We start from the raw sequence: 24,422 nt of genomic DNA on the forward strand, positions 1-24,422 counted from the left end.
TTATTTACACAATGGGCCCCACGTGATTGGCTAATTCCGGGCTACTCCTGTAGGCCAATCAGGTTGTGGATTCACTTCCTCCAGGAGCCTGATTGGCTGCTCTTGCAGGCCAATCAAGTCGCTGATTCACTTCCACCTGAAGCTGGATTGGGTGGCTCCTGTGGACCAATCAGACTGCTGCATTCTGGTTCCTATTGTTCTAGGATTCAGCTCAGTACGTAACAGTTTCCAAGGCATGCTTAACTCAGGGAAGCTGCCTTTGGGTTAAGGCTAGCCTCCCTTTTTCTGCTGTTCCAGATACTTGCATGTAACTCAGAATTACCCTTCCATCCGTGTCAGTTTCAGATTATTGGTTAGGTTTTTCCCCCATACTATTTGATATCATTTCTCCTCAACAGGTCTCTCCAGCGTCTGGCTATGATGCTTCTGGCTGCTGAGAGTAGGTGGGTTATGAGCTCTTTATTATGTGAGTGGGCATTATTTGTGGGAATGTTGCGGGTGGCAGGAGAGGATATGTTGTTTCTTAATAACCTTCCTAACTTGTGCTAGCAAGTTTCTTTACGTAGCAGAGTTTACATTCCCCTTCCATATGTGCACAGCCGATAGCTTGTTGCAGGCTTGTGTAAGCCTCTCAGTATTGATTTGTATATTCCTGGCAAGTTCCCTTTTATCCCTCTTAAAAGAATTAAGACACTTATTTAAAGTCAATAAAAGAAGTTTACTCACATCAGTTCACAGTTGGATTCCTGAAGGCAGACTTAGTTACAAATATATACATGTGGATCTACCCCATATGGGGGGATAATCCCAGTGACTGCAGGCTAGCAGTCCTGCAGTTCACACGATGAAAGGAAGATGGAAGAGAGAGAGAGAGAGAGAGGCAGTATGCCATGTCCTTTGGCTACCTGTACAGGTAAGGTCACACCCACCTCTAGTCACATGCAAGAGGAAGGATGCTCCAGGCCAGGAGGAACAGGAAGTTTTGACTGGCTGGACCAAACATTCCCTTGCATGTCCACTCTAGGAAAACTAGGAATGTTGTATTTGACTGCTCCCAGTGGATTACACCCCACATTATTGTCTTGGAAGATATTTAGTATGTTCAGTTGTGCGGTGACTTCTAATACTCGCTTAGTTACAGGGAGAAATAGAAGAAGACAACTTTACCCCAGTATGGCTCCCCTTTATCACAAACACAGCCCAACAAGACAAGAACAAGAATCCACCAACAGTATCCGAATCAATCTGGGTAACCTGATACAAAAACACCCACCCACCCCCACTCACACACAAAACAAATCTCATTAAAGACAACCAAAGACAACCAACCACACCCTAGGCCACTCTCAACCTCTCTCACCACCAAGGAAATACAACAAGCAAATAGTAAGAGAACCCATACAAGTGACGCTGACACAAAACCCCACACATACACCAAGTAGACAAATAGAAGCATGGCCACCCCACCCCACCCCACTCACCATTCCCCCTCTTTCCTCCTCTTTTTTCCCTAACCTAACACTGTATGCAACACTAATGTCTCACAACAAATGAAACTGATCTGTAGAAAACGCAACCTGAAAAAAGAGACAACGCATGTATTTTTGTAAACTAAGAAACCTTTAATAAATATATATATTTTAAAAAATTACCCTTCCCTCCCCCATCCCCTCCCCCACCCACAGCTTGCTGAACATCACTTAATACAAACCATTGAACACCTTAACTCCCTTTTAATTACCTTGCAATAACAGCAGTCAAAAGTGGGCCATTTGCCATCCTTTCCATTTATCCTTCTCAGTGAAATGGGAAAGCAAATCAATGTTAACAGAAACGCAGAGCCTTCGGGGTGCTAGTTTTTTTTCCTGATTAACGGTGCGTGGATTTTTGCATGGGGTATCGGGCTTTGATGGCCGTGATCTTCCTTCCACCCTTGTGCTTTCCACTCAAGCTGCTCTCAAAGCAGATTTTAATTACAGTAATCAAGATCAGACAATTTCGGGGCACGAGATTTACTTTTGGGGGGAGGGATAGATAACAAAAGGTGGGGGAAGCAAAGAATTTTTTAAAAATGTGAACCATAAAGTGTCTCAGTCTGGAAGGACAAAAGTACAAAAATACAGCGCAGCTGCAAAGGGATAATTTTTTTTATTAATAACACATACATAGATTCTCTTGACAAATCATAAAGATAAGTAAAAATAAAAGTATTCTCCACCTGTGAGGTCCATCATTTACTTGTCCTTGTCTTAGAATTTGGGTATTTGCAAACCCTCTGCCTTCACTGCACCAGCTGAAAATGCGCCAGTGGAAATACAGCGGTACCTTGGTTCTCAAACTTAAACCTTCCGGAAGTCCGTTCCAAAACCAAAGCGTTCCAAAACCAAGGCGTGCTTTCCCATGGAACGTAATGCAAAACGGATTAATCCGTTCCAGGCTTTTAAAAACAACCCTTAAAACAGCCCTTTAACATGCATTTTGCTATCTAACAAGACCTTTGATCCATAAAATGAAAGCAATGAACAATGTACTGCAATCACACAACCAATCAATCAATCAATCAATCAGTAGCTGAACTTGGTTCCACACAGTCGCAAAACAAAAAAGCCGCAAAAACAGAAATGCAAAACAAATAGCAAAAACAGACAGACCTCAGCGTAACACTCAAAATGGAAGCATAACACTCAAAACAGAGCACGTTCAGCTTTCGAGAAAAGTTCTCAAACCAGAACACTTACTTCCAGGTTTGCAGTATTTGGGTTCCTTTTTCAATATGCCGTAACTGCGGCGAGAATTTTAATAGCACAAAAATGGAAACAGGAAGAAATACCGACGAAGGAAGAATGGACAGTGAAACTAATGCAGTATGCGGAACGGGACAAAATGATGGGAAGAATCCGAGAATAGCGGGACCAGAAATTTAAAATACAATTGTAATCAGTTAAATACGTTGATAGGATTACAAGAAGCTTTGTAGATCAATGAAGAAATATTGTTGCAAATATGTAATTATAGTGATTAAGTTGTACGTGATGATTTATAGCAATGATAGATTTAAGAAGTATAAATATAAGTAATACAGATGTTAGAAAATCATGTGAAGGTTTTGAGGGAAGTCATGGCTTGAAAAAGCCGAAATGTTAAAAGGAAGGATAATGTGATGGATTTAATCAATGTATTTTTATAAAACCAATAAAAAATGATAAGGCAAAAAAGGAGAAAAGAACCACCAAGCTGGAGACATTTTTCTCCCTCTCGTAATGCTAGAAGCCACAATCATTCAATAAAGCTGATTATTGGAACATGAAAAAGAGACAAAAGCATGGGATTCTTCACACGGCATATTGTCCGAAAGGATGAGGCAGATCATCCCACGTCATTTGAACGAGGTTATGTCATCCTCTATCTCGGATGTTGATGAAATTTGGTATACAGCCTTCCCTTATGGTTGAAAGAAACCCCCTTAAATTTTTTTCCTCTATCTCAAACGGTTTTAATTTTATAGCACTTTGAAGTTTTGTTAGATCTGCGTTGTCTGTCCCTCTTGAGACCCTCGGCACAAGATACCCTTGTGTACATTTTATTTTTTCCCCCTCAATAACCAATAATCAGATCTCTTTGAAATTTTACACAGAGCTCAATAAAATGATGAGGATTTCAGAAAAAAAATACACCAGCACTCAAAAGATTTTATAAATGCCTTAATTTTTTTTTATAAATGTACTTGTGGCCTAGTTTTGTTTTGTTTTTGGTGGAAAAACTAGGTTTAGAAAACCTGAATTTACAGCATGATGGAACCAAGAAGTTTTTGATGTTGGAAATTATTCCAAAGACATGCTCTTTCTCAACAAAGAATGAAATTTATGTTTTCATAAATATGGGGAGAGCTTTTTCAATTCCTTGTAACAAACATTTTCGAGAAAAATGAAAATAAAATGTACACAAGGGTACGCCTGCCATGATGGAAGAAAGGTGGCGTATAAATGCAAGACGGTAAATCAAATAATTAAAACTAGGGAATTTGGAATTTACTGCCACAAGAAACGGTGATGGGCAGTAACCTGGACAACTTTGAGCAACAAATTCATACATTTACAGGTGGGTAGCCGTGCTGGTCTGCCATAGTCGAAACAAAATAGAAAATTCTTTCCAGTAGCACCTTAGAGACCAACTGAGTTTGTTCTTGGTATGAGCTTTCGTGTGCATGCACACTTCTTCAGATACCCTGAAGAAGTATCTGAAGAAGTGTGCATGCACACGAAAGCTCATACCAAGAACAAACTCAGTTGGTCTCTAAGGTGCTACTGAAATTCATACATGATCAGGAAGAGAAGCCCAGGCCATAGAGCTAGTGCCATCAGCTCCTGAAGTTGTTCTGGGAATGTTTCGTACCCTTTGTCTGTGTCGATATTTTAAACCGTAAAGCGCCTTGGTTGCCTTGGCTGAAAGGTGGTATGTAAATGCAATAAAAAGAATAACCACTACACCACACTGCCTCTCTAAAGCTACATTACCAAGCACATTTACTACCTAATAAGTCCTGCTAAACTCAGTGAAATTTAGTTCTAAGAAAGTATGCACATCATACTTACTTAGTATGTATGCTGTGCATACTCACAGTGGGGGGCACTGTGGGTTAAACCACAGAGCCTAGGGCTTGCTGATTGGAAGGTCGGCGGTTCAAATCCCCGCGATGGAGTAAGCTCCCGTTGTTTTGTCCCAGCTCCTGCCAACCTAGCAGTTCGAAAGCACATCAAAGTGCAAGTAGATAAATAGGCGGGAAGGTAAATGGCGTTTCCGTGCGCTGCTGTGGTTCGCCAGAAGCGGCTTAGTCATGCTGGCCACATGACCCAGAAGCTGTACGCCGGCTCCCTCGGCCATTAACGTGAGATGAGCGCCGCAACCCCAGAGTCGGACACGACTGGACCTAATGGTCAAGGGTCCCTTTACCTTTACGCACAACATTGGGCCGCACAAACGCAATCTCATGCGCACTTGGAAATGAGGATAGCTCTGTCGGTAGCGCAAGAGACTCCTAATCTCAGGGTTGTGGGTTCAAGCCCCACGTTGGGCAAAACATTCCTGCATTGCAGGGGGTTGGACTAGATGACCCTCGTGTTCCCTTCCAGCTCCACAATTCTATTATTCTTAATCCTGGCGAAATCAGCTTACATCCAAGTAAATGTGCATACGCTTGGGTTGCAAATGTGTTTGAAGAATAACCTATTGGATCAGGCCAATGGCCCGTCCAGTCCAACATCCTGGACAGAAGAGGTTTAAAGACTCTCTAAAGGCAAATCTTTTTTAAAAAATAAAAAAAATAGTATAGACACTGACAACTGGGAAACACTGGCCTGTGAGCGCTCCAATTGGAGAACAGCTTTTACCAAAGGTGTCAGGGGTTTTGAAACAAAATAAAATAAAAAATTCCTTCCAGTAGCACCTTAGGGGTTTTGAAGACGCTCAAACTCAGGAGGAAAGGGAGAGACGTGCTAAGAGGAAGGCACCCTTGGCAAACTCTCACCATGATCAACTCCCACCCTGAAACCTATGTCCCCACTGTGGAAGAATTGGCCTCCACAGTCACTTACGGGATCACTGTTAAAACCGTCAAAACAAAATAAAAAATTCATTCCAGTAGCACTTTACGAGGCCAACTAAGTTTGTTCTTGGTATGAGCGTTTCGTGTGCATGCACACTTCTTCAGATACACTGAAACAGAAGTCACCAGACCCTTATGTTTATATTTATTATATTGTATATAAATTATATTTATATTTATGGAAGACAATCTTCCTCGCCTAAGAGGGATCGCCAGAGAATAATAACAGCGCGAGATGGCACTGCACTGTCGAGCAAGGGTAAGCATCTTGTTCTTGTTGAGCAACAGAAGCAAATTGTTTCCCACAATATTTTCTATTTTGTTTTAATGCACGGGTCTCGGTAGGTGGCACACGCGAGAGCGGACTTTAAAGGGAGGGAGGGAGGGAGGAGGATCCGCCCTGGGGGGAAAGGAGGAGGAGCAGGATGTGGGCAGGGCGAGCATCGGGAGCCCCGACGGGCACGGGCCTGAGGATTGGACCCTGACTTTGTCAATCAAGAAAGGGTTAGGGGGAGAAAACGGCGGGGGGGGGGAGTTGTTGTTGCCGAGGGTTTTTTTCTTGCTGGTGAGGGGTGGAAGGACGCAAACCATCATTACAAAACGGGGCAAGGGGTGCCTCGATGCGCACTGCGCGCTCTTGACTTCTGCATGGAGCGGGGAAAGAAAGCCGGAGGGGAACCCTTTCACGGGATGAACGGGGAGCCGCCGAGACGAACAGCTGGTAAATAAGAACTTGCAGCGGACAGTACCGCAGGTTAACACCCAACCCCGCTTTGGCGCAAAGTGATGCATGGAAGAAGCGGCGCTTATATAATTCTGACTTCCGGCTTGTCAAGTCTTGCCTCTATTTGGAGGGAGGGGTTGAAGGGAGGAAGGCTCTGCCATGTGTTTTGTACCCCCCCCCAAAAAAAACATCATTCCCCACTTGTTCCACGTATCTGCTTTGTGCATAAACTTTATTTTAAAATGTAAAGCTAGGCAGGAACGCTGCTTGGTAGCTCTTCCTTCCCATTTCAGCAGTTCATTTTTTTTGCAGCTCCCTTCACTGCTCCCACCTGATAACTATGGTGAGAGAATAAGGAGTCCTATCTGGGTGCAAATCGCATCTAAAAGAGACCTTTATAGAAATGGTGATTTAATTGTTCCTACTGTGGCCTTTCTCTCTCTCCCTGCCCCAGTATGGAATAATTAAGACTGTGTTCCCCTCTCCCCAGTTAATGGGGAGTAAGCCCCGCTGAGGGACCCCGGTGGTGCTGTGGGTTAAACCAGTGTTTTTCAACCACTGTTCCGCGGCACACTAGTGTGCCGTGAGATGTTGCCTGGTGTGCCGTGGGAAAAATTGAAAAATTACTTTATATATAGTCAATATAGGCACAGAGTTAAATTTTTTAACATTTTCTAATGGTGGTGTGCCTCGTGATTTTTTTCATGAAACAAGTGTGCCTTTGCCCAAAAAAGGTTGAAAAACACTGGGTTAAACCACAGAGCCTAGGGCTTGCCGATCAGAGGGTCGCTGGTTCAAATCCCTATGATGGGGTGAGCTCTTGTTGCTCAGTCCCTGCTCCTGACAACCTAGCAGTTCGAAAGCACACCAGTGCAAGTAGATAAATAGGTACCGCTCCGGCGGGAAGGTAAACGGCGTTTCCGTGCGCTGCTCTGGTATTTGTCAGAAGCGGCTTAAGTCATGCTGGCCACATGACCCAGAAACTGTAGGCCGGCTCCGTCGGCCAGTAAAGCGAGATGAGCGCCGCAACCCCAGTCGTCGGCGACTGGACCTAATGGTCAGGGCTCCCTTTACCTTTACCTTTTAAGCCACGCTGAATACAGCTCCTGAGCTGTAAGAGGGCGACACAGGTACATCATGAAACCCTGCGGCCTGATTGCCTGTGGGAAGTTGCCTTACACCAGATGAGACTACTCTTCCTGCTAACTCAGTGTTCTGACTGCTACCCAATCCTTTTTTTAAAAAACTAGCGGTCCTTTGCTGTCCTCGCCATTTGGATATAGCGTGCAGGCTTAGTTCCTGCAAAGGATAATGGGAAGTAGCCGTCGCCATGGCAGCAGATAGCCAGTGGGGTACCCATCGGATGTTGCTATACTACAACTCCCAGAAACATCTGGCACCATGTTGGCTACCCCTATAGTTTGCAGGACTTTGGATTGCTTTGAAAAAAAGCGCCTATCTCCCCTTTTGCAGGCTTGGCTGCGACCGGAGCTCAAACGCTGGAGACCTCAGCGCATCATCGTATGTGAGCTGTCCCTAAGATGCTGAAGGATGGACGTGGAAGTGAGCTGGGAGTCCGACGATGACACTTGCAGCGCAGGGGAAGTTTGCTCGGATGACTGCGCTCCTGAGTGGGTGGGTCAGAAAGGTGGCCTCCGGCTGGACGTAGATGAAGACTGCTCTCTGCCTCCCAGCCCTGAGGGCAGCCTTGACGGACCTTCCAGCCATCAGTATATCCCTGTAGACCAGCACTGCGAAGAAGAGGAAAGGAATGGCACATATGGTCAGTGGAGCGATTCAACCACAGCCGGTGTCTTCATCGCCTCTAGCACCAGCTTTGACCTGCAGTGTGAAGGTGAAGACCCAGAGCTCCGTTCTTCTGCGCACGCCGGAGGCGCTCAGGGGAGGATGAGCCAGGTTTGTGAGGACATTGTCATCATCAGTTCCTTAGATGAGGAGGAGCCGGTGCCGACATCTGGCGACGTCCTACCTTACCGCCGCAAGGAATGTGGAGAGGCCTTCCGCCATCTTGGCAGGTTGCAGGAACGCCAGCGGTACCGCGTGGCGGAGCGTCCGTACCGGTGCCCCGTCTGCGGCAAAGGTTTCCTCCGCACGGCCAACCTGAGAACGCACAAGCTCATCCATTCGAGCGACAGGCCAAACAAGTGCCCAGAATGCGACAAAGGTTTCCTTCACAAAGTCGACCTCTGGAGACACCTGCGGAACGTGAATAAGGTAGAACATTCGAAGGCCTTGAGGAACGGGTCTTTCATCGTAGCGTCTTCGAAGGCTCAGAGCCGAAGCAGCGAGGGTTTGGCCTCTTCCCAGGTAGATCCAGGAGAACCAGAGAGAGAACAGCCTAAACCATACGCGTGCCCCACTTGCGGCAAGGGTTTCCGTACGTCCAACTTGCTGTCCAAGCACAAGGTGATTCACCGGCAGGATAAACCATACGAGTGCCAAGAGTGCGGGAAAGCCTTTGTCCAGCTGCTCCGCTTGAAAAGGCACCAGAAAATTCATACTGGGGAGCGCCCCTTCCATTGTGAAGAATGCGGCGGGGCATTCACACGCCTGACTTCACTGCATCGGCATCAGCGCATCCATACCGGAGAGAAGCCCTACTCTTGCACGTACTGTGCTCAGGACTTCACAGAGTCAGGCTCCTTGAGGAGGCACGAGCGCATTCACCAAATGAAAACTTCATAGGGCCATGGCACATATTGCATTTGTGGATGTGGGGGGGGGGCAGTGGGACAAACCTCCACTTCACACTCCCCCCTTGTTACTAAGTGAATTTCTAATCAAGTGTTCCGGGTCAAATTTCAATCCACCCCACCTGTCTCTCTGAGGTCCTTCTGTGATGTCAATCCCCTTTTATTTATAATCTGGGAATCTCTTAGTAACGGGAGTTTTCCTGTCCAGCGGCCATGGCTGGTTATATCCTCTGCTCTGGGCTTCAGGGGTTAAACTCTTCTTTGCCTACAGTTCGGGGTCTCTCTTTATTAGATCCCCTCACTATATCGGTTAGCTAAGCCCTCTTAGCAACTCTGTGGCAATACCAGGGTTTCCGCCCGCTAGCCCCTCCTGAGGGAACTCCAAGACACAAACTATCACCCTGCAGGTCAGTTTGGTCTTTTCCCCGAGTTCATCTCCTCGTGAGCATACATAACTCGCTGGACCAAATAATCGACGATACTTTCTTAGCTCAACAATAACAAGTCTTTTTGAGAGCCAGTGTGGTGTAGTGGTTAAGAGCGGTGGACTCGTAATCTGGGGAACCGGGTGTGGAGAACTAGCCTCATGCCAGGTAGGGGTTAAATTTTCTGACAGTTAGAACCCTCAGGGGCGGGCTCAGCCTGGGTATAAAACACCCCTCCCAGTGGTCAGTGGAGGGAGAAGTGTGGGCAGGTGGAGTTGGAGTTGGTTGGTGGAAGTGGGAGAGTTAGTTGAGCAGTGTGAGTCCGGAGATCGAGCTGGGAGCTTAAGAGTCTGAGGTGGAAGTTAGCAGAGAGGATAAAGAGATTGTGAAACGTGTTGTTATTGCTATTTAGTTAACTATTAGAGGTAATAGGCCGGTAACATTTAGAGGTATTAGGCCGGTATAGGACAACTGTTATAAGCTTATTGAACAACCTTTTATTTATCCGCAACCACAAGCTTTTGTACTCAATAAACAACTTTTTAGTTCACAATATCCTCGTCTGTGGTGAATGAAATAAGCAGGATCCAGCTAGAAGTCTGGAGGGCTGCAGCTGGGGTCCGTGTGTCGTTGGTGCAGCACAGATAGACCGTAAAACGTCCGGGGGTGGGCTGCACAGGGCGAAGGGCCCGCGACATTAAAGTGGTGGCAGCGTCGGGACGAAAGATAGTCATAAAGTGGTGGTCACATTGAGATCAAAGATCTAAAGTGTTGGCAAGAAGTGCCAAGGTACAAGAAAGATTTAAGGGTGACGCATTGTGTGAAGTGTGAGGCTTAAAGAGGATTTAAGCAAACTTCTGTGAGACTCTACAATCTAGTCAGGAAGGGGGATCGCATACACCTGGAAAGGGAGAAGGGGAATTCAGAGAGGAATTACCTGGCCCTAGGGTGTGGTGTGATAGCGCCTAAGACTGTGAGATTGTGAGAGAATTACAAAGATACTTTGCGTTTAAAACTATTTCAGGCAGAAAGGTTTATAGTGAGAGGTCGGAAAAGTACGCTGGACAAAGTGCACTGAGGTAACTTTAGGCGTGACTTTGGACCTAAGCTGTGGAAACTAAGCCTGAAGGAATAGTTTAACTGAAACATCCTTGCTTTAAGTACAGAAATAATACCACCAAATAAATAGAAAATGCCACCTAGGAAGACAAAAACAGCTCTTAGGGACTCACAAGTAGAAAGCTCTGAAGAAGAAAATGGGGTTTCCCAGATTGAAGAAACCAGTGCTGAAATAGTTAACAAAAATCCTGCTGAGGGGACGAGTTTTAAAGCCTCAGAGGAATTTGAGAAATGGAAACTTGAGAAAGAGTATAATTTGAAAATCGAACTGGCGAAGTTACAAGCTGAAGCAAAAGAGAGAGAATTAAAGTTACAAGCTGAGGCAAAAGAGAGAGAATTAAATATTGAGAGAGAGAGAGAAAGAGAGGCAAAAGAGAGAGAACTGAAAGAGAAAGAAATGACCTTAGCTATTGAGAGAGAAAGAGAAAGGGAGGAAAGAGAATATTTATTAGAAATGAAAAGACTTGAATTATCAGCTGTAGATAATAGAAACAACAACAATAGTTCCACACAAAATCCTAGCAGGGTGGATTTAAAAAGATTCCCTGACTTCAGAGATAAAGACGACCCTGAAGCGTTTATCATTTCTTTTGAGAGGGCTTGCGAAGATTTTGACGTAAAAGACGAGGAAAAAATGCAAATACTGAGAGCGCATATTAGTGGGACATTAACAGAGATTTATTCTCAAATGCCATCTGATCAATCTAAAGATTTTGAAGCATTAAAACAGTTGGTTTATGTCAGATTCGGAATTACTGCAGAGCAACTGAGACAAAAGTTTAGAACCATAAAAAAATTGCGTGAGGAAACCTTTGCTCAATTAGGAGCTAAAACTACAAATTATTTAAACAAGTGGCTAGAACAGGAGGGTGCCGATTCTGTGGCGAAAATAAAAGAGGTGATCGCATTAGAACAATTTTATGACACGATTAATAGTCATCTGAAGTATTTAATTAAAGACGCCCTAAAACCATCCTGGAAGCTGCTAATCTGGCAGATGAAATAAATGAAATCCGAGAACACGCTTATGATGCCCCAAAATATAAGGACAAACATTGGGAAACAAATAAGTTTAAAAAAACGCAACAGCCCACAAAATTTACCACAGAAACTGCCAAGAAAATTTTTCCCGCCAATGCAAATGCTCCCCATAACACGCCTATAACAACGGGGGTGACTGAGGGAAAAATAAATAAATATGGTGAGGGTAAAAGGCCAGACTTAACCTGCTGGCAATGTGGACGAAAAGGCCATAGACAAGTCGACTGTAGAACTGAACTCAGAACTAGGAGTGCAAATACTATCCCTCAGAAGCAGACATATTGTGTCCAAACTGTGGAGACAGAGTCAACTGCCAACATGGTTGCCAAGGCAACCGAGGCCCAGTCTAGAGCAGAGCCTGACGAGTTACCAGAGGCCCAAGTTGTGAGGTGCTATATAATTCAACAAGATGACATGTTATTACACAAAACAGGAGAAGAAATTTGGGTGAATGGTAAACAATATAAAGGCTTAAAAGACACAGGGTCTCAAATTAGTATTATACATCCTGATTTACTAAAGCCAGAAGACTTTATTAAAGGCAAAACTATCAGTTTAAAAGGAATATCAAAACAGCCGGAAACCTTGCCAGTAGCACTAGTTAATCTGACATACAAACAATGGTCTGGAGAATGGCAAGTAGCAGTTTCACCAGAAATCCCAGCTCCAATGTTAATTGGGTGGGATCTACTTGACCATGTACAGAGTGCATTTGTGATTACTAGGGCACAAAAACTGCGACAGTTACCTCAGGAGGAAAGGCCTGATACAATTGTTGAACTGACACAAGATACAAGTATAATGCCAGTTACAAATAGTCAAGCAGCTAGTTTTGCAGCCAAGCAGAAACTAGATACAGATTTACAGAAATATTTTCAAGCCACAGCCTTGAATACAGTATTAACCCCGGAAAGCCCTGAGTGGTTTATAGTCAATAATGGGTTGCTATACAGAGAGATTCTTTTAAAGCCTAATAGAGGGGGTAATGAGATCCACAGGCAACTGATAGTACCTACTGAATTTAGAACCAAAATAATACAACATGCACATGGCAGTATATTTGGAGGTCACTTGGGAATCACCAGAACCAAACAAAGGGTGTCCCAAAATTTCTTTTGGCCTGGGATGGGCAAGCAAATAAAGTTATTTTGTCGAACGTGCCATACTTGCCAATTACAAGGACATGGGCAAGATAAAACGAAAGCACAATTATGCCCCTTGCCCATAATATCCCAACCCTTCCAACGTTTAGCAATAGATATAATTGGACGACTGCCAAAAGCCAGTCGCAGGGGACATCATTATTTGTTGACTATTGTGGATTTTGCGACGAAATATCCAGAAGCGATTCCGTTACGAAACATAGAGACTGAAACAGTGGCTTCAGCTCTAATAAGTTATATGTGTCGGCTAGGGTTTGCAGAACAGATCGTGACAGACCTTGGAGCCTCATTTACCTCTAAGCTTATGCAGCATTTGTGGGAGAGGTGTGGGATAAAACACATCACCAGTAGTCCTTATCACCCTCAGACGAACGGCCTTGTAGAACGATTTAACGGAAGCCTGATAAGAATGCTGAGGGCATATGTAACGGAACATCCTCACGATTGGGATGACAATATACAAGCCTTATTATATGCTTATAGATCCATACCCCAGGAAAGCACGGGTTTTAGTTCCTTTGAATTATTGTTTGGAAGAAAAATCAAGGGTCCCCTAGATTTATTAAGATTTAATTGGGAAGGACGGCCGGTTGGGGATTCTGAGAATGTAGTTGACTATCTATTTAAATTGCAAAACACTCTCAAACAATCACTAGAACTGGCAGGAGAACATTGCAAGGTTGCTCAACACAAACAGAAAGTTTGGTATGACAAAAAAGCACGTGTGAGATCTTTTGAGCCAGGACAGGATATTTTATTAATCAGACCAGTAAAAGGGGACAAGTTACAACTGACCTGGGAAGGTCCTTTTAAGATCATTTCAAAAATGAATGATGTAAACGATATAATTCAATACGGTGAAGGCAGGCGGGTCATGCATGTGAATATGATAAACCCAATCAAGTCACTAAACCATGAGCCCAATCTAGACTACAGTAGTCACGTTGTTGAAAAAGCCTGTGATATTGGTAAAGGAGTGTCTACCTGCAATGTGACCAGTGACCTATCTGTGAGATCAGTTAGAACAACTAGTCAAATTTATGATAAACCATTCATCAGTTGGAGAAATAGAAAGAGAGACGTACTGGAAGTTATAGCTGGCATGGGGTCCCATCGACTTTCTATGAAAGTGAAAGTGTTTCCTACACTAGAGATTGTGTGGTGGGAGGATGGGTACCCTGCTGCTCATGCAACACAAATAAATGTCCAAAATGAATGTGGTTACACAGCATTAACAGGGCTACCACGTCAAAGGCATACAAAAGTAGTCTTAAAATTGCTCGAAGTGGGAACTGATAAATCAATACAGACCAAAGATGAACTGACAACAAGGGAGATTGCTATGAGCAATAAGCAATCAGAGCTTTTTAGCCTACTTTTATTAAGTGATCACGCTTGTCTAGAAAGCTTCAGCAAGCTGACTAAAAAAGAAGATATCCACAAACTTCTGAAAATAGTTCCCAGTGCATTTAAAAGCCAAACAACCAGTTCTTATGCAGCTTATGATGACATGGAGATGTGTGTACAAGTCCGCGAGCTTGAACACTTAACAGAGATCCTGAAGGAGGGAGAGGTTGATCTAAGAGAGCTTTTGACCCTGAGAAACCAGGACTCTACCCAGCTTGGAATCCACCATCGTTACAGACGCCTCGAGTGCAGGGATCGGAATGGGACTGTGTCATCTGGCCAAGGAAGACAGCTTACATCCCATCACGTATGGCAGAGAAAAGACTGGTGCCCAGAGAAAGATACTTCTTGCGACGGTTAAGGACGATAAGGAGCGTGAAAGGATCCTAAACATCATCGCAGACGCCTTATCACGAAGACCCAAAGACAAAGGTTAAAATGGACAGTTACGGCTTTTCTTGCAATAAAGACCTAATGCTGCATGAACTATTGTATATAATGTGAAAAACCCAAATATTATGCCATAGTTAGGTAATTAAAGGTAAGAGTTATAAAATGTAATGTTTATATTGATGTGTTAACATGTTGTTTGTATCAGAGGGATACTTTGGCTAGTAACTCCTCTGATACAAACCTAAAAAGGAGGGAGGTATGTGGAGAACTAGCCTCATGCCAGGTAGGGGTTAAATTTTCTGACAGTTAGAACCCTCAGGGGCGGGCTCAGCCTGGGTATAAAACACCCCTCCCAGTGGTCAGTGGAGGGAGAAGTGTGGGCAGGTGGAGTTGGAGTTGGTTGGTGGAAGTGGGAGAGTTAGTTGAGCAGTGTGAGTCCGGAGATCGAGCTGGGAGCTTAAGAGTCTGAGGTGGAAGTTAGCAGAGAGGATAAAGAGATTGTGAAACGTGTTGTTATTGCTATTTAGTTAACTATTAGAGGTAATAGGCCGGTAACATTTAGAGGTATTAGGCCGGTATAGGACAACTGTTATAAGCTTATTGAACAACCTTTTATTTATCCGCAACCACAAGCTTTTGTACTCAATAAACAACTTTTTAGTTCACAATATCCTCGTCTGTGGTGAATGAAATAAGCAGGATCCAGCTAGAAGTCTGGAGGGCTGCAGCTGGGGTCCGTGTGTCGTTGGTGCAGCACCCATAGACCGTAAAACGTCCGGGGGTGGGCTGCACAGGGCGAAGGGCCCGCGACACCGGGTTCGCGTCTCCGCTCCTCCACATGCAGCTGCTGGGTGACCTTGGGCTAGTCACACTTCCCTGAAGTCTCTCAGCCCCACTCACCTCACAGAGTGTTTGTTGTGGGGGAGGAAGGGAAAGGAGAATGTGAGCCGCTTTGAGACTCCTTCGGGTAGTGAAAAGCGGGATATCAAATCCAAACTCTTCTTCTTCTTCTTCTTTATTTATTTCAGAACATAATGGTTTCAGTAATGCAATCGTTTATAAGCTTAGTTTCATTACAGTGTAAACTCTTTCTTTCAGCATCATATGCACATCTTCAACCTATCCTAACCTACCCACCACTATCCTGGCCCCACACCCTCCTTCTTCCAGTCACCACTCCCTCCCTCTCTCTTCTCCACTGCCAAAATGGCCGTTCCCTCCTTTTAAACCGGGGATCGCCCCGTCCCCAAAGGATGAACTGTCCGTCAAAAAATGAAGGTGGCTTAACCCTTTCGGTGCTGGGCTGTCATACCTCCTCCATCTTAGGGCCAATCCGTCACAGGCAGCTGTACACTTAAGAGGTCCTGTGTGTACACCTTGAAGCGTAAAGTATGAATGTAACAAACGTGTGCCTCGTGCAGGTATGCTTGTCAGGGAATTGCCACTGAGTGCAGCTCACTTGGTGGAAAGCCTAGGTTTCTCTCTGTGTAATGTGTGAAACGGCCCATGAACTAACGCCTGTAGGCATCAACCCATTTATTTCTTCACCTGTGCAAAATCGCTTGGCAACTGCTGTTTGTTCGTATAGCACAAAATATATGCGACGTTCTTTTAAACCTGTTATCTCGTTTGTCCTTGCAGCAGCCTTGTAAGCTAAGTTGTTCATAACTTCATCTGAGGAAACGTCAGACTTGACTCAGCTCCACTCCATGTTTGGCTGTCCCAAGTAACTCCACTGCACAACATGGCAGGTATTTCCCAGCATCCTCTGTGGTGTTGCAAAGGATTCTGGGGGACATCTCTTGGCATGGTTGCTGGGGACTCACTGGCACTTGGAGAGATTTCTGTCCCGGGACTGGCTTGGGTTAGGGCATGAGTCGGATCAGGCCCAATTGCCTTCTGGATCTGGCCCGTGGACGGTCCAGGAATCGCCGCGTGTGAGCCATTGAAATCATCGAAGAATATGGAGGCCTGGCAGGTTTTAAACTGAATAAAGTTAAAACGAAGTTATTAGTAAATAACATGTCAGAGAAAGAGGTAGAACTGCTGGAAAAGAGCACAGGCTTAAAGGTATGCCATAAAGCTAAGTATTTAGGGGTATGGATCAGTCTGAAGAATATAAACCTATTCCAAGATAATTATACACCAACTTGGAACAGTATAAAACATAATATGGAGAAATGCAACAAACTTAAATTGTCTTTATTGGGAAGGGTGGCTACAATAAAAATGATGGTGCTTCCAAGGCTCTTGTTTCTTTTTCAAACAATACCAATACTGGGGGGGGGGGGAGATAAAATAAAAGAATGGCAGAGACATATAACGAAATATTTATGGCAGGGCCAGCGCCCTCGAATAAAGCACCTTAATATGATAGATATCAAGTTAAGAGGAGGACTGGCCTTGCCAGATATAATATTATATTATGACGCTGCCTGTCTAACCTTGCTTGCTGAATGGTGTAGGCTTGATAATCCAGATCTGTTGGACCTTGAAGGATTCAATTTAAGGTTTGGCTGGCATGCCTACCTAAATTATGAAAAGCATAAGGTACATAAATATTTCTCTAGTCATATTATAAGAGGCTCTTTACTGAAAGTTTGGCTGAAACATAAACATCATTTAGAGCAAAGGGTGCCATGGTAGAACTCCCCCCTGGAGGCTCAAGCATTAAGACGTGGTAATACAAAGTCCAGCTAGCTGACATATCAGGACTTACTGGAGGAAAAGAACAATAAGTTAGAACTAAAATCATATGAGAGTTTAAAAAGCACAGTAAATGATTGGTTTACATATTACCAACTTTTTGAAAGGTATAAAATGGATAGTAAATTAGGTTTTGAAAAAGGGCCATCTAAATTTCAATTAGAAGTTGTAAATTCTAAAATCAAAACCCTTTCAATAGCATATAAGCTATTATTGGACTGGACAGTAATGGAAGAGCAAATTAAGTCCACAATGATGCATTGGGCTCAGGATGTAGGCCACAATATAATGATGATAAGATGGGAAAATCTATGAAGATCTAGTTGGAGCTTCACAACATGCAATTCTATTAGAGAGAATATGATAAAGATGTTTTATAGGTGGCATTTCACTCCCTACAAACTCTCAAAAATGTTTAAAAATGCGAGTAATATCTGTTAGAGGTGTAAGGAAGTTGGAAACTGGTACCATGTCTGGTGGGAGTGTAGCAAAATAGAAAATTTCTGGAATGAAATACATTCAGAAATGGAAGGAATTTTTGGAACCAAATTCCCTAAGACACCAGAGGCTTATCTCATAGGTATAACTACACCAGATATACCAAGAAAAATGAGGAACTTTTTCTTATATGCCTCAACAGCGGCAAAAATCTTAATAGGATCTAAGTGGAAAAGTGCAATAATACCAAGCAAAAGGGAATGGTTATACAAAATTTTAGAATATGTAGAGCTTGCATATCTCTCAGAAAAGATAAAAGAGAATCCGAGAGAAAAGTTCATTGAAGAATGGAGCAGCTTTTTGCAATACCTAAAAAAAAGATGCAGCATTAACACAGTACTAGCTTTGGAATAACCCCTGCTATTTCGGAAAACGACATAGGAATAAAAAGAGATACGAGGTTAAACCATCATGAAGTATAAGAAATAAAGTAAATGAGGTCGGTGTCATAATTTTATTATGGTGAACAATTTTCATACATACTTTAATGAAGAGGTGGACAGGGAAGTCAAAGATTGAAATTATTTAATAATTTAGTCATACCGTGGTAAGCGGAAGGCTAGAAAGAACAAGTTTACATATTTTTAAAAATAATCTATGTAATAAAAATATATTTTGTCTAAAATGAGTTTGGAAGATATAGAAGTATTTTGATATATGTATATGTATTGGTATACTGTATTATAACTGTAATTGTATGAGTGTAACTGTGTGTGTGTTATATGTGTATGTGTGAGTTATGTGTAAATGTAATTGTATAATGTATCAATGTATGTGATAGTTAATAAATAAATAAAAATAAAAAATAAAAAAGATAATAAAGATTTACTTATGCAAATACAAAAAAGAAAAAGAGAAAAAAGAAAAGAAAAAATATATAAAAGATACAATAAAATAGTAAATAAAGAAGAAAAAATTTAACATAAACCTAAATTAAATACATAACCTAAACCTAAATTATATACTTAAATAAACAACTTGTAGACTTCCTGTCTTTTCTGATGAGCATACCTTTTCTGTTTGTGAAAGTACTTAACATTTTTCTTTTATCCTTTATTTTATTTCCAAAACATTCTGCAAACCCAAACACAGCTTCATTTTCTAACACACAGTATTTTCCTCCAGGATCATTCAAAAGCCGCCACAGACTTTATACCATTATTGATGCCTTGTAGGTACTTTCTATATACGGTATGTTTCCCAGTTGTTAGTGTTTATACTACATTTTTTAAAGGTTTGCCTTGAGAAGTCTTTAAACCTCTCTTGTTGACCACCAGCATTACACTTTCCATTTTAAAGTTTGGAATAGGGTAGTTGCTTTGGAAGACGATAATCGGGCATCCGCACAACATGCCCAGTCCAACGACGCTGATGTTGAAGAATCATCGCTTCAACACTGGCGATCTTTGCTTCTTGCAGTACACTACTAACTAAAGAAGTTGGAGTTCTTGATTGAAGCTCACACGAAAATGGTAGAAGGGTAAGAACTCAGGCCACAGAAGTAAAATAATACAGTGGTAGCTCTGGTTATGTACTTAATTCGTTCCGGAGGTCCGTTCTTAACCTGAAACTGTTCTTAACCTGAAGCACCACTTTAGCTAATGGGGCCTACCGCCGCTCCGCTAGAGCATGATTTCTGTTCTTATCCTGAAGCAAAGTTCTTAACCTGAAGCATTATTTCTGGGTTAGCGGAGTCTGTAACTTGAAGCGTCTGTAACCTGAAGCGTCTGTAACCTGAGGTACCACTGTAGTAGTAGTAGTAATAATAATAATAATAATAATAATAATAATAATAATAATATTTATTATTTGTACGCCGCCCATCTGGCTGGATTTCCCCAGCCACTCTTGGCGGCTTGCAACAAAAATCAGATACAAAAATATTACACATTTAAAACTTCCCTGAAAAGGGCTGCCTTCAGGTATTTTCTGAATGTCAGGTAGTTGTTTATCTCCTTGACCTGTGATGGGAGGGCGTTCCACAGGGCAGGTGCCACTACCGAGAAGGCCCTCTGCCTGGTTCCCTGTAGCTTTGCTTCTCGCAGTGAGGGAACCGCCAGAACGCCCTCGGCGTTGGACCTCAGTATCCGGGCAGAACGATGGGGGTGGAGACGCTCCTTCAGGTATACAGGACCGAGGCCGTTTAGGGCTTTAAAGGTCCAATTGTTTCAAATAATCTCTTGTGTAGATGGATTTATTTATAGATGTTTATACGTCAGATGAAGTATATACACCAGGACAGGGTCCTGTTTTGAAAATTCTTCTTCAGCTGAATAAAATTATAAATGTATAAACTTGCCCTTCTTCCAGTACACTGACATTAGTTCGCCTGTCTTCCCAAGTGGGGTGTACAATTTATTGGAGAAACCGTTGATGGAATCTTCCGAGGAGTTGGAGATGGTGTTTATACCTGTTGTCCATGTTTCACAAGCATACAGTAAGGGTGGTAGTACAATAGCTTTGTAAACAAGCATTCAATTCAATTTATTTATTGCATTAGCGCTATGGCCATAGCACATAGTAAAAGACCAGGCAGTAGCCTGACACGATTATACAGAGAATACAACAGTTAAAACAATTGGAAGTAAAATCGAACAGGTTAAAACAAATAAAATAAAAAAATAGAAAGCACTAGAAGGCGTGATGACAGTCTCCATGTTGGGAATGTACATAAGACTAAGGCTAAGGGAAGTTGGCCAAAAAGGTGGTCCTGAGTTTCAGGGCCTGTAATATGTAGGTGGCCACTCCACGTGAAACCAAGGGGTTGGCATCCACCAGTAGATATTTCATTCGGTCATCGTCCCTGGCGATAGTCGACGGGATTAGAGAGAGAAGCCTGGATCTTATTGAGGCATATAGTGGGCAGTAGCATTTTGGTTTCCCTGCGAATGTCCCGGTCCTCAAAAATTTTGCACTTCATTTGGGAGATAGCTGCACTTGCTGATCTCAGGCAATGCTGGATCACTTCTATCACTGTGCCATTGAGAGCGTGCTCACTTATGGTTTATGTGTGTGGTACAGAAGCTGTACTATCCAAGATAGGATGGGGTTGTGCAGAGTTGTTAAGGCAGCAGAGAGCATTATTGGCCCCTCGCTTTCCACCTTAGAGCAGATTTATGCCACGAGGTGCCACAGAAAGGCACTGGACATAGTAAAAGATCCATCGCACCCTGGTCACCATTTTTTCGAGCTCTTGCCGTCGGGGCGGAGATACTGGACGATGGAGGACAAGAACAAGCCGTCTTAGGAACAGCTTCTTCTCCAGAGCGATCTCGGCCTTGAATGGGAAGTCTGGACTTTGAAAGTCATCTAAAGCAATGCCTCACTGTGAAATGCTGGATCCATTTCTAAACATCCTGTATTGTGAACCAAAGTTAGGAAGGAAGGATAGAAGAAGATATGATAGAAAGATTAAAAGGAATATCACAGAAGTAAAAAAGAAGGGATAGACCGATATCCTGGGAGGATGACAAGTGCAAGCCAAATGGGTGGGGGAAGTAACATATAGCAGAAATAGACAAGAATATACAGAAGAATGGAAGAAAGAATTATCACTAAAGGTTAGTAGAAATTGATTTATGCGATTATTGGAAATGGATATTATTATCTTTGTTTTGCTTATTATTTATAATATAGAACCAAATTATTTGGAATATATGAATGTATTATTTGAATGTATTTTATGGTTTCTATGAAGAAATTCAATATGAAATTTTTAATTTTTTTATTAATTTATTGTTCTTTTTTCATTGTTCTTTTTTCCTTTTTGTATTTGATGCAATAAAGTTAATAAAAACCAAAAATCTGACGTTCTCCAATTGACTCAAAAATGGTGCCAAACTTGGGCAAAAACTCCCCTGGAAGATTTGGCAGTGGGAAACTTCTTATCATAGGAACAGAAATCAGGCCTCGACAACTTAACTTAACTCAAAAATAGTGTGAAACTTTTGCAAACTCCCCTGGAGGATTTGACAGTGGGAAACTTTTTATTATAGGGACAAAAAGCCGCGCGGTCAGAATTTCACCAAAAATCTGACGTTCTCCAATTAACTCAAAAATGGTGTCAAACTTTTGCAAAAATTCCGCTAGAAGATTTGGCGGTGGGAAACAGGGGGCTTTTTATCATAGGAAGAGAAATGAGGCCTCAACAACTTAAGCTGCTGAAAAACAATTTTAAAAAAAATCCCTAACCCGCGCGGTCAGAATTTCATCAAAAATCTGACGTTCTCAAATTTCCTCAAAAATGGTGCCAAAATTTTGCCAAGACTCCCCTGCAAGACTTGGCGGTGAAAACAGAAGGGTTTTTCATCAAAGGAAAGGAAATCAGGCCTCGACAAGTTGACCTGTGGAAAAACTTTTTTTGAAAAAATCCCTAACCCCCGCGGTCAGAATTTCATCAAAAATCTGACGTTCTCCAATTTCCTCAAAAATGGTGCCAAAAGTTTGCCAAGACTCCCCTGCAAGACTTGGCGGTGAAAACAGAAGGGTTTTTCATCAAAGGAAAGGAAATCAGGCCTCGACAAGTTGAACTGCGGAAAAACTTTTTTTGAAAAAATCCCTAACCCCCGCGGTCAGAATTTCACCAAAAATCTGACGTTCTCCAATTTCCTCAAAAATGGTGCCAAAATTTTGCCAAGACTCCCCTAGAAGATTTGCAAGTGAAAACAGAAGGTTTTTTCATCAAAGGAAAGGAAATCAGGCCTCGACAAGTTGACCTGCGGAAAAATATTTTTTGAAAAAATCCCTAACCCGCGCGGTCAGAATTTCACCAAAAATCTGACGTTCTCCAATTTCCTCAAAAATGGTGCCAAAATTTTGCCAAGACTCCCCTGCAAGACTTGGCGGTGAAAACAGAAGGGTTTTTCATCAAAGGAAAGGAAATCAGGCCTCGACAAGTTGACCTGCGGAAAAACTTTTTTTGAAAAAATCCCTAACCCCCGCGGTCAGAATTTCACCAAAAATCTGACGTTCTCCAATTTCCTCAAAAATGGTGCCAAAATTTTGCCAAGACTCCCCTGGAAGATTTGGCGGTGAAAACAGAAGGGTTTTTCATCAAAGGAAAGGAAATCAGGCCTCGACAAGTTGACCCACGGAAAAACTTTTTTTAAAAAAAATCCCTAACCCCCGCGGTCAGAATTTCACCAAAAATCTGACGTTCTCCAATTTCCTCAAAAATGGTGCTAAAATTTTGCCAAGACTCCCCTGGAAGATTTGGCGGTGAAAACAGAAGGGTTTTTCATGAAAGGAAAGGAAATCAGGCCTCGACAAATTGACCTGCGCAAAAACCTTTTTTTTGAAAAAATCCCTAACCCCCGCGGTCAGAATTTCACCAAAAATCTGACGTTCTCCAATTTCCTCAAAAATGGTGCCAAAAGTTTGCCAAGACTCCCCTGCAAGACTTGGCGGTGAAAACAGAAGGGTTTTTCATCAAAGGAAAGGAAATCAGGCCTCGACAAGTTGACCTGCGGAAAAATATTTTTTGAAAAAATCCCTAACCCTCGCGGTCAGAATTTCACCAAAAATCTGACGTTCTCCAATTTCCTCAAAAATGGTGCCAAAATTTTGCCAAGACTCCCCTGGAAGATTTGGTGGTGAAAACAGAAGGGTTTTTCATGAAAGGAAAGGAAATCAGGCCTCAACAAGTTGACCTGCGGAAAAACTCTTTTTGAAAAAATCCCTAACCCCCGCGGTCAGAATTTCACCAAAAATCTGACGTTCTCCAATTTCCTCAAAAATGGTGCCAAAATTTTGCCAAGACTCCCCTGGAAGATTTGGCGGTGAAAACAGAAGGGTTTTTCATCAAAGGAAAGGAAATCAGGCCTCGACAAGTTGACCTGTGGAAAAACTTTTTTTGAAAAAATCCCTAACCCCCGCGGTCAGAATTTCATCAAAAATCTGACGTTCTCCAATTTCCTCAAAAATGATGCCAAAATTTTGCCAAGACTCCCCTAGAAGATTTGCAAGTGAAAACAGAAGGTTTTTTCATCAAAGGAAAGGAAATCAGGCCTCGACAAGTTGACCTGCGGAAAAATATTTTTTGAAAAAATCCCTAACCCTTGCGGTCAGAATTTCACCAAAAATCTGACGTTCTCCAATTTCCTCAAAAATGGTGCCAAAATTTTGCCAAGACTCCCCTGGAAGATTTGGCGGTGAAAACAGGAGGGTTTTTCATCAAAGGAAAGGAAATCAGGCCTCGACAAGTTGACCTGCGGAAAAACATTTTTTGAAAAAATCCCTAACCCTCGCGGTCAGAATTTCACCAAAAATCTGACGTTCTCCAATTTCCTCAAAAATGGTGCCAAAAGTTTGCCAAGACTCCCCTGCAAGACTTGGCGGTGAAAACAGAAGGGTTTTTCATCAAAGGAAAGGAAATCAGGCCTCGACAAGTTGAACTGCGGAAAAACATTTTTTGAAAAAATCCCTAACCCCCGCGGTCAGAATTTCACCAAAAATCTGACGTTCTCCAATTTCCTCAAAAATGGTGCCAAAATTTTGCCAAGACTCCCCTAGAAGATTTGCAAGTGAAAACAGAAGGGTTTTTCATCAAAGGAAAGGAAATCAGGCCTCGACAAGTTGACCTGCGGAAAAACTTTTTTTGAAAAAAATCCCTAACCCCCGCGGTCAGAATTT

At 42.7% G+C, this 24,422-nt stretch overlaps 1 protein-coding gene across 2 annotated transcripts; it reads left to right on the forward strand.

Annotated features, from left to right (window-relative positions):
* The first annotated feature begins 6,153 nt into the window (after positions 1-6,153).
* Positions 6,154-9,061, forward strand: LOC117047753 (zinc finger protein 239-like). Of its 2 annotated transcripts, none has more exons than XM_033151000.1 (2): positions 6,154-6,356; positions 7,800-9,061. In XM_033151000.1, the coding sequence occupies exon 2, from the start codon at positions 7,878-7,880 to the stop codon at positions 9,030-9,032; it is 1,155 nt and encodes a 384-aa protein (XP_033006891.1). In that variant the 5' UTR covers positions 6,154-6,356; positions 7,800-7,877; the 3' UTR covers positions 9,033-9,061. The 2 variants fall into 2 exon arrangements, with proteins under 2 accessions (XP_033006891.1, XP_033006890.1); XM_033150999.1 differs by having other exon boundaries at positions 6,154-6,323.
* The last annotated feature ends 15,361 nt before the right edge of the window (positions 9,062-24,422 follow it).

The sequence above is a fragment of the Lacerta agilis genome, chromosome 6, assembly GCF_009819535.1.
Source record: "Lacerta agilis isolate rLacAgi1 chromosome 6, rLacAgi1.pri, whole genome shotgun sequence".
Lineage (NCBI taxonomy): Eukaryota > Metazoa > Chordata > Lepidosauria > Squamata > Lacertidae > Lacerta > Lacerta agilis.

Excerpts from the sequence above, each read along its gene's own strand:
- LOC117047753 (XM_033151000.1), top strand. The coding sequence starts at position 7,878 with ATGGACGTGGAAGTGAGCTGGGAGTCCGACGATGACACTTGCAGCGCA.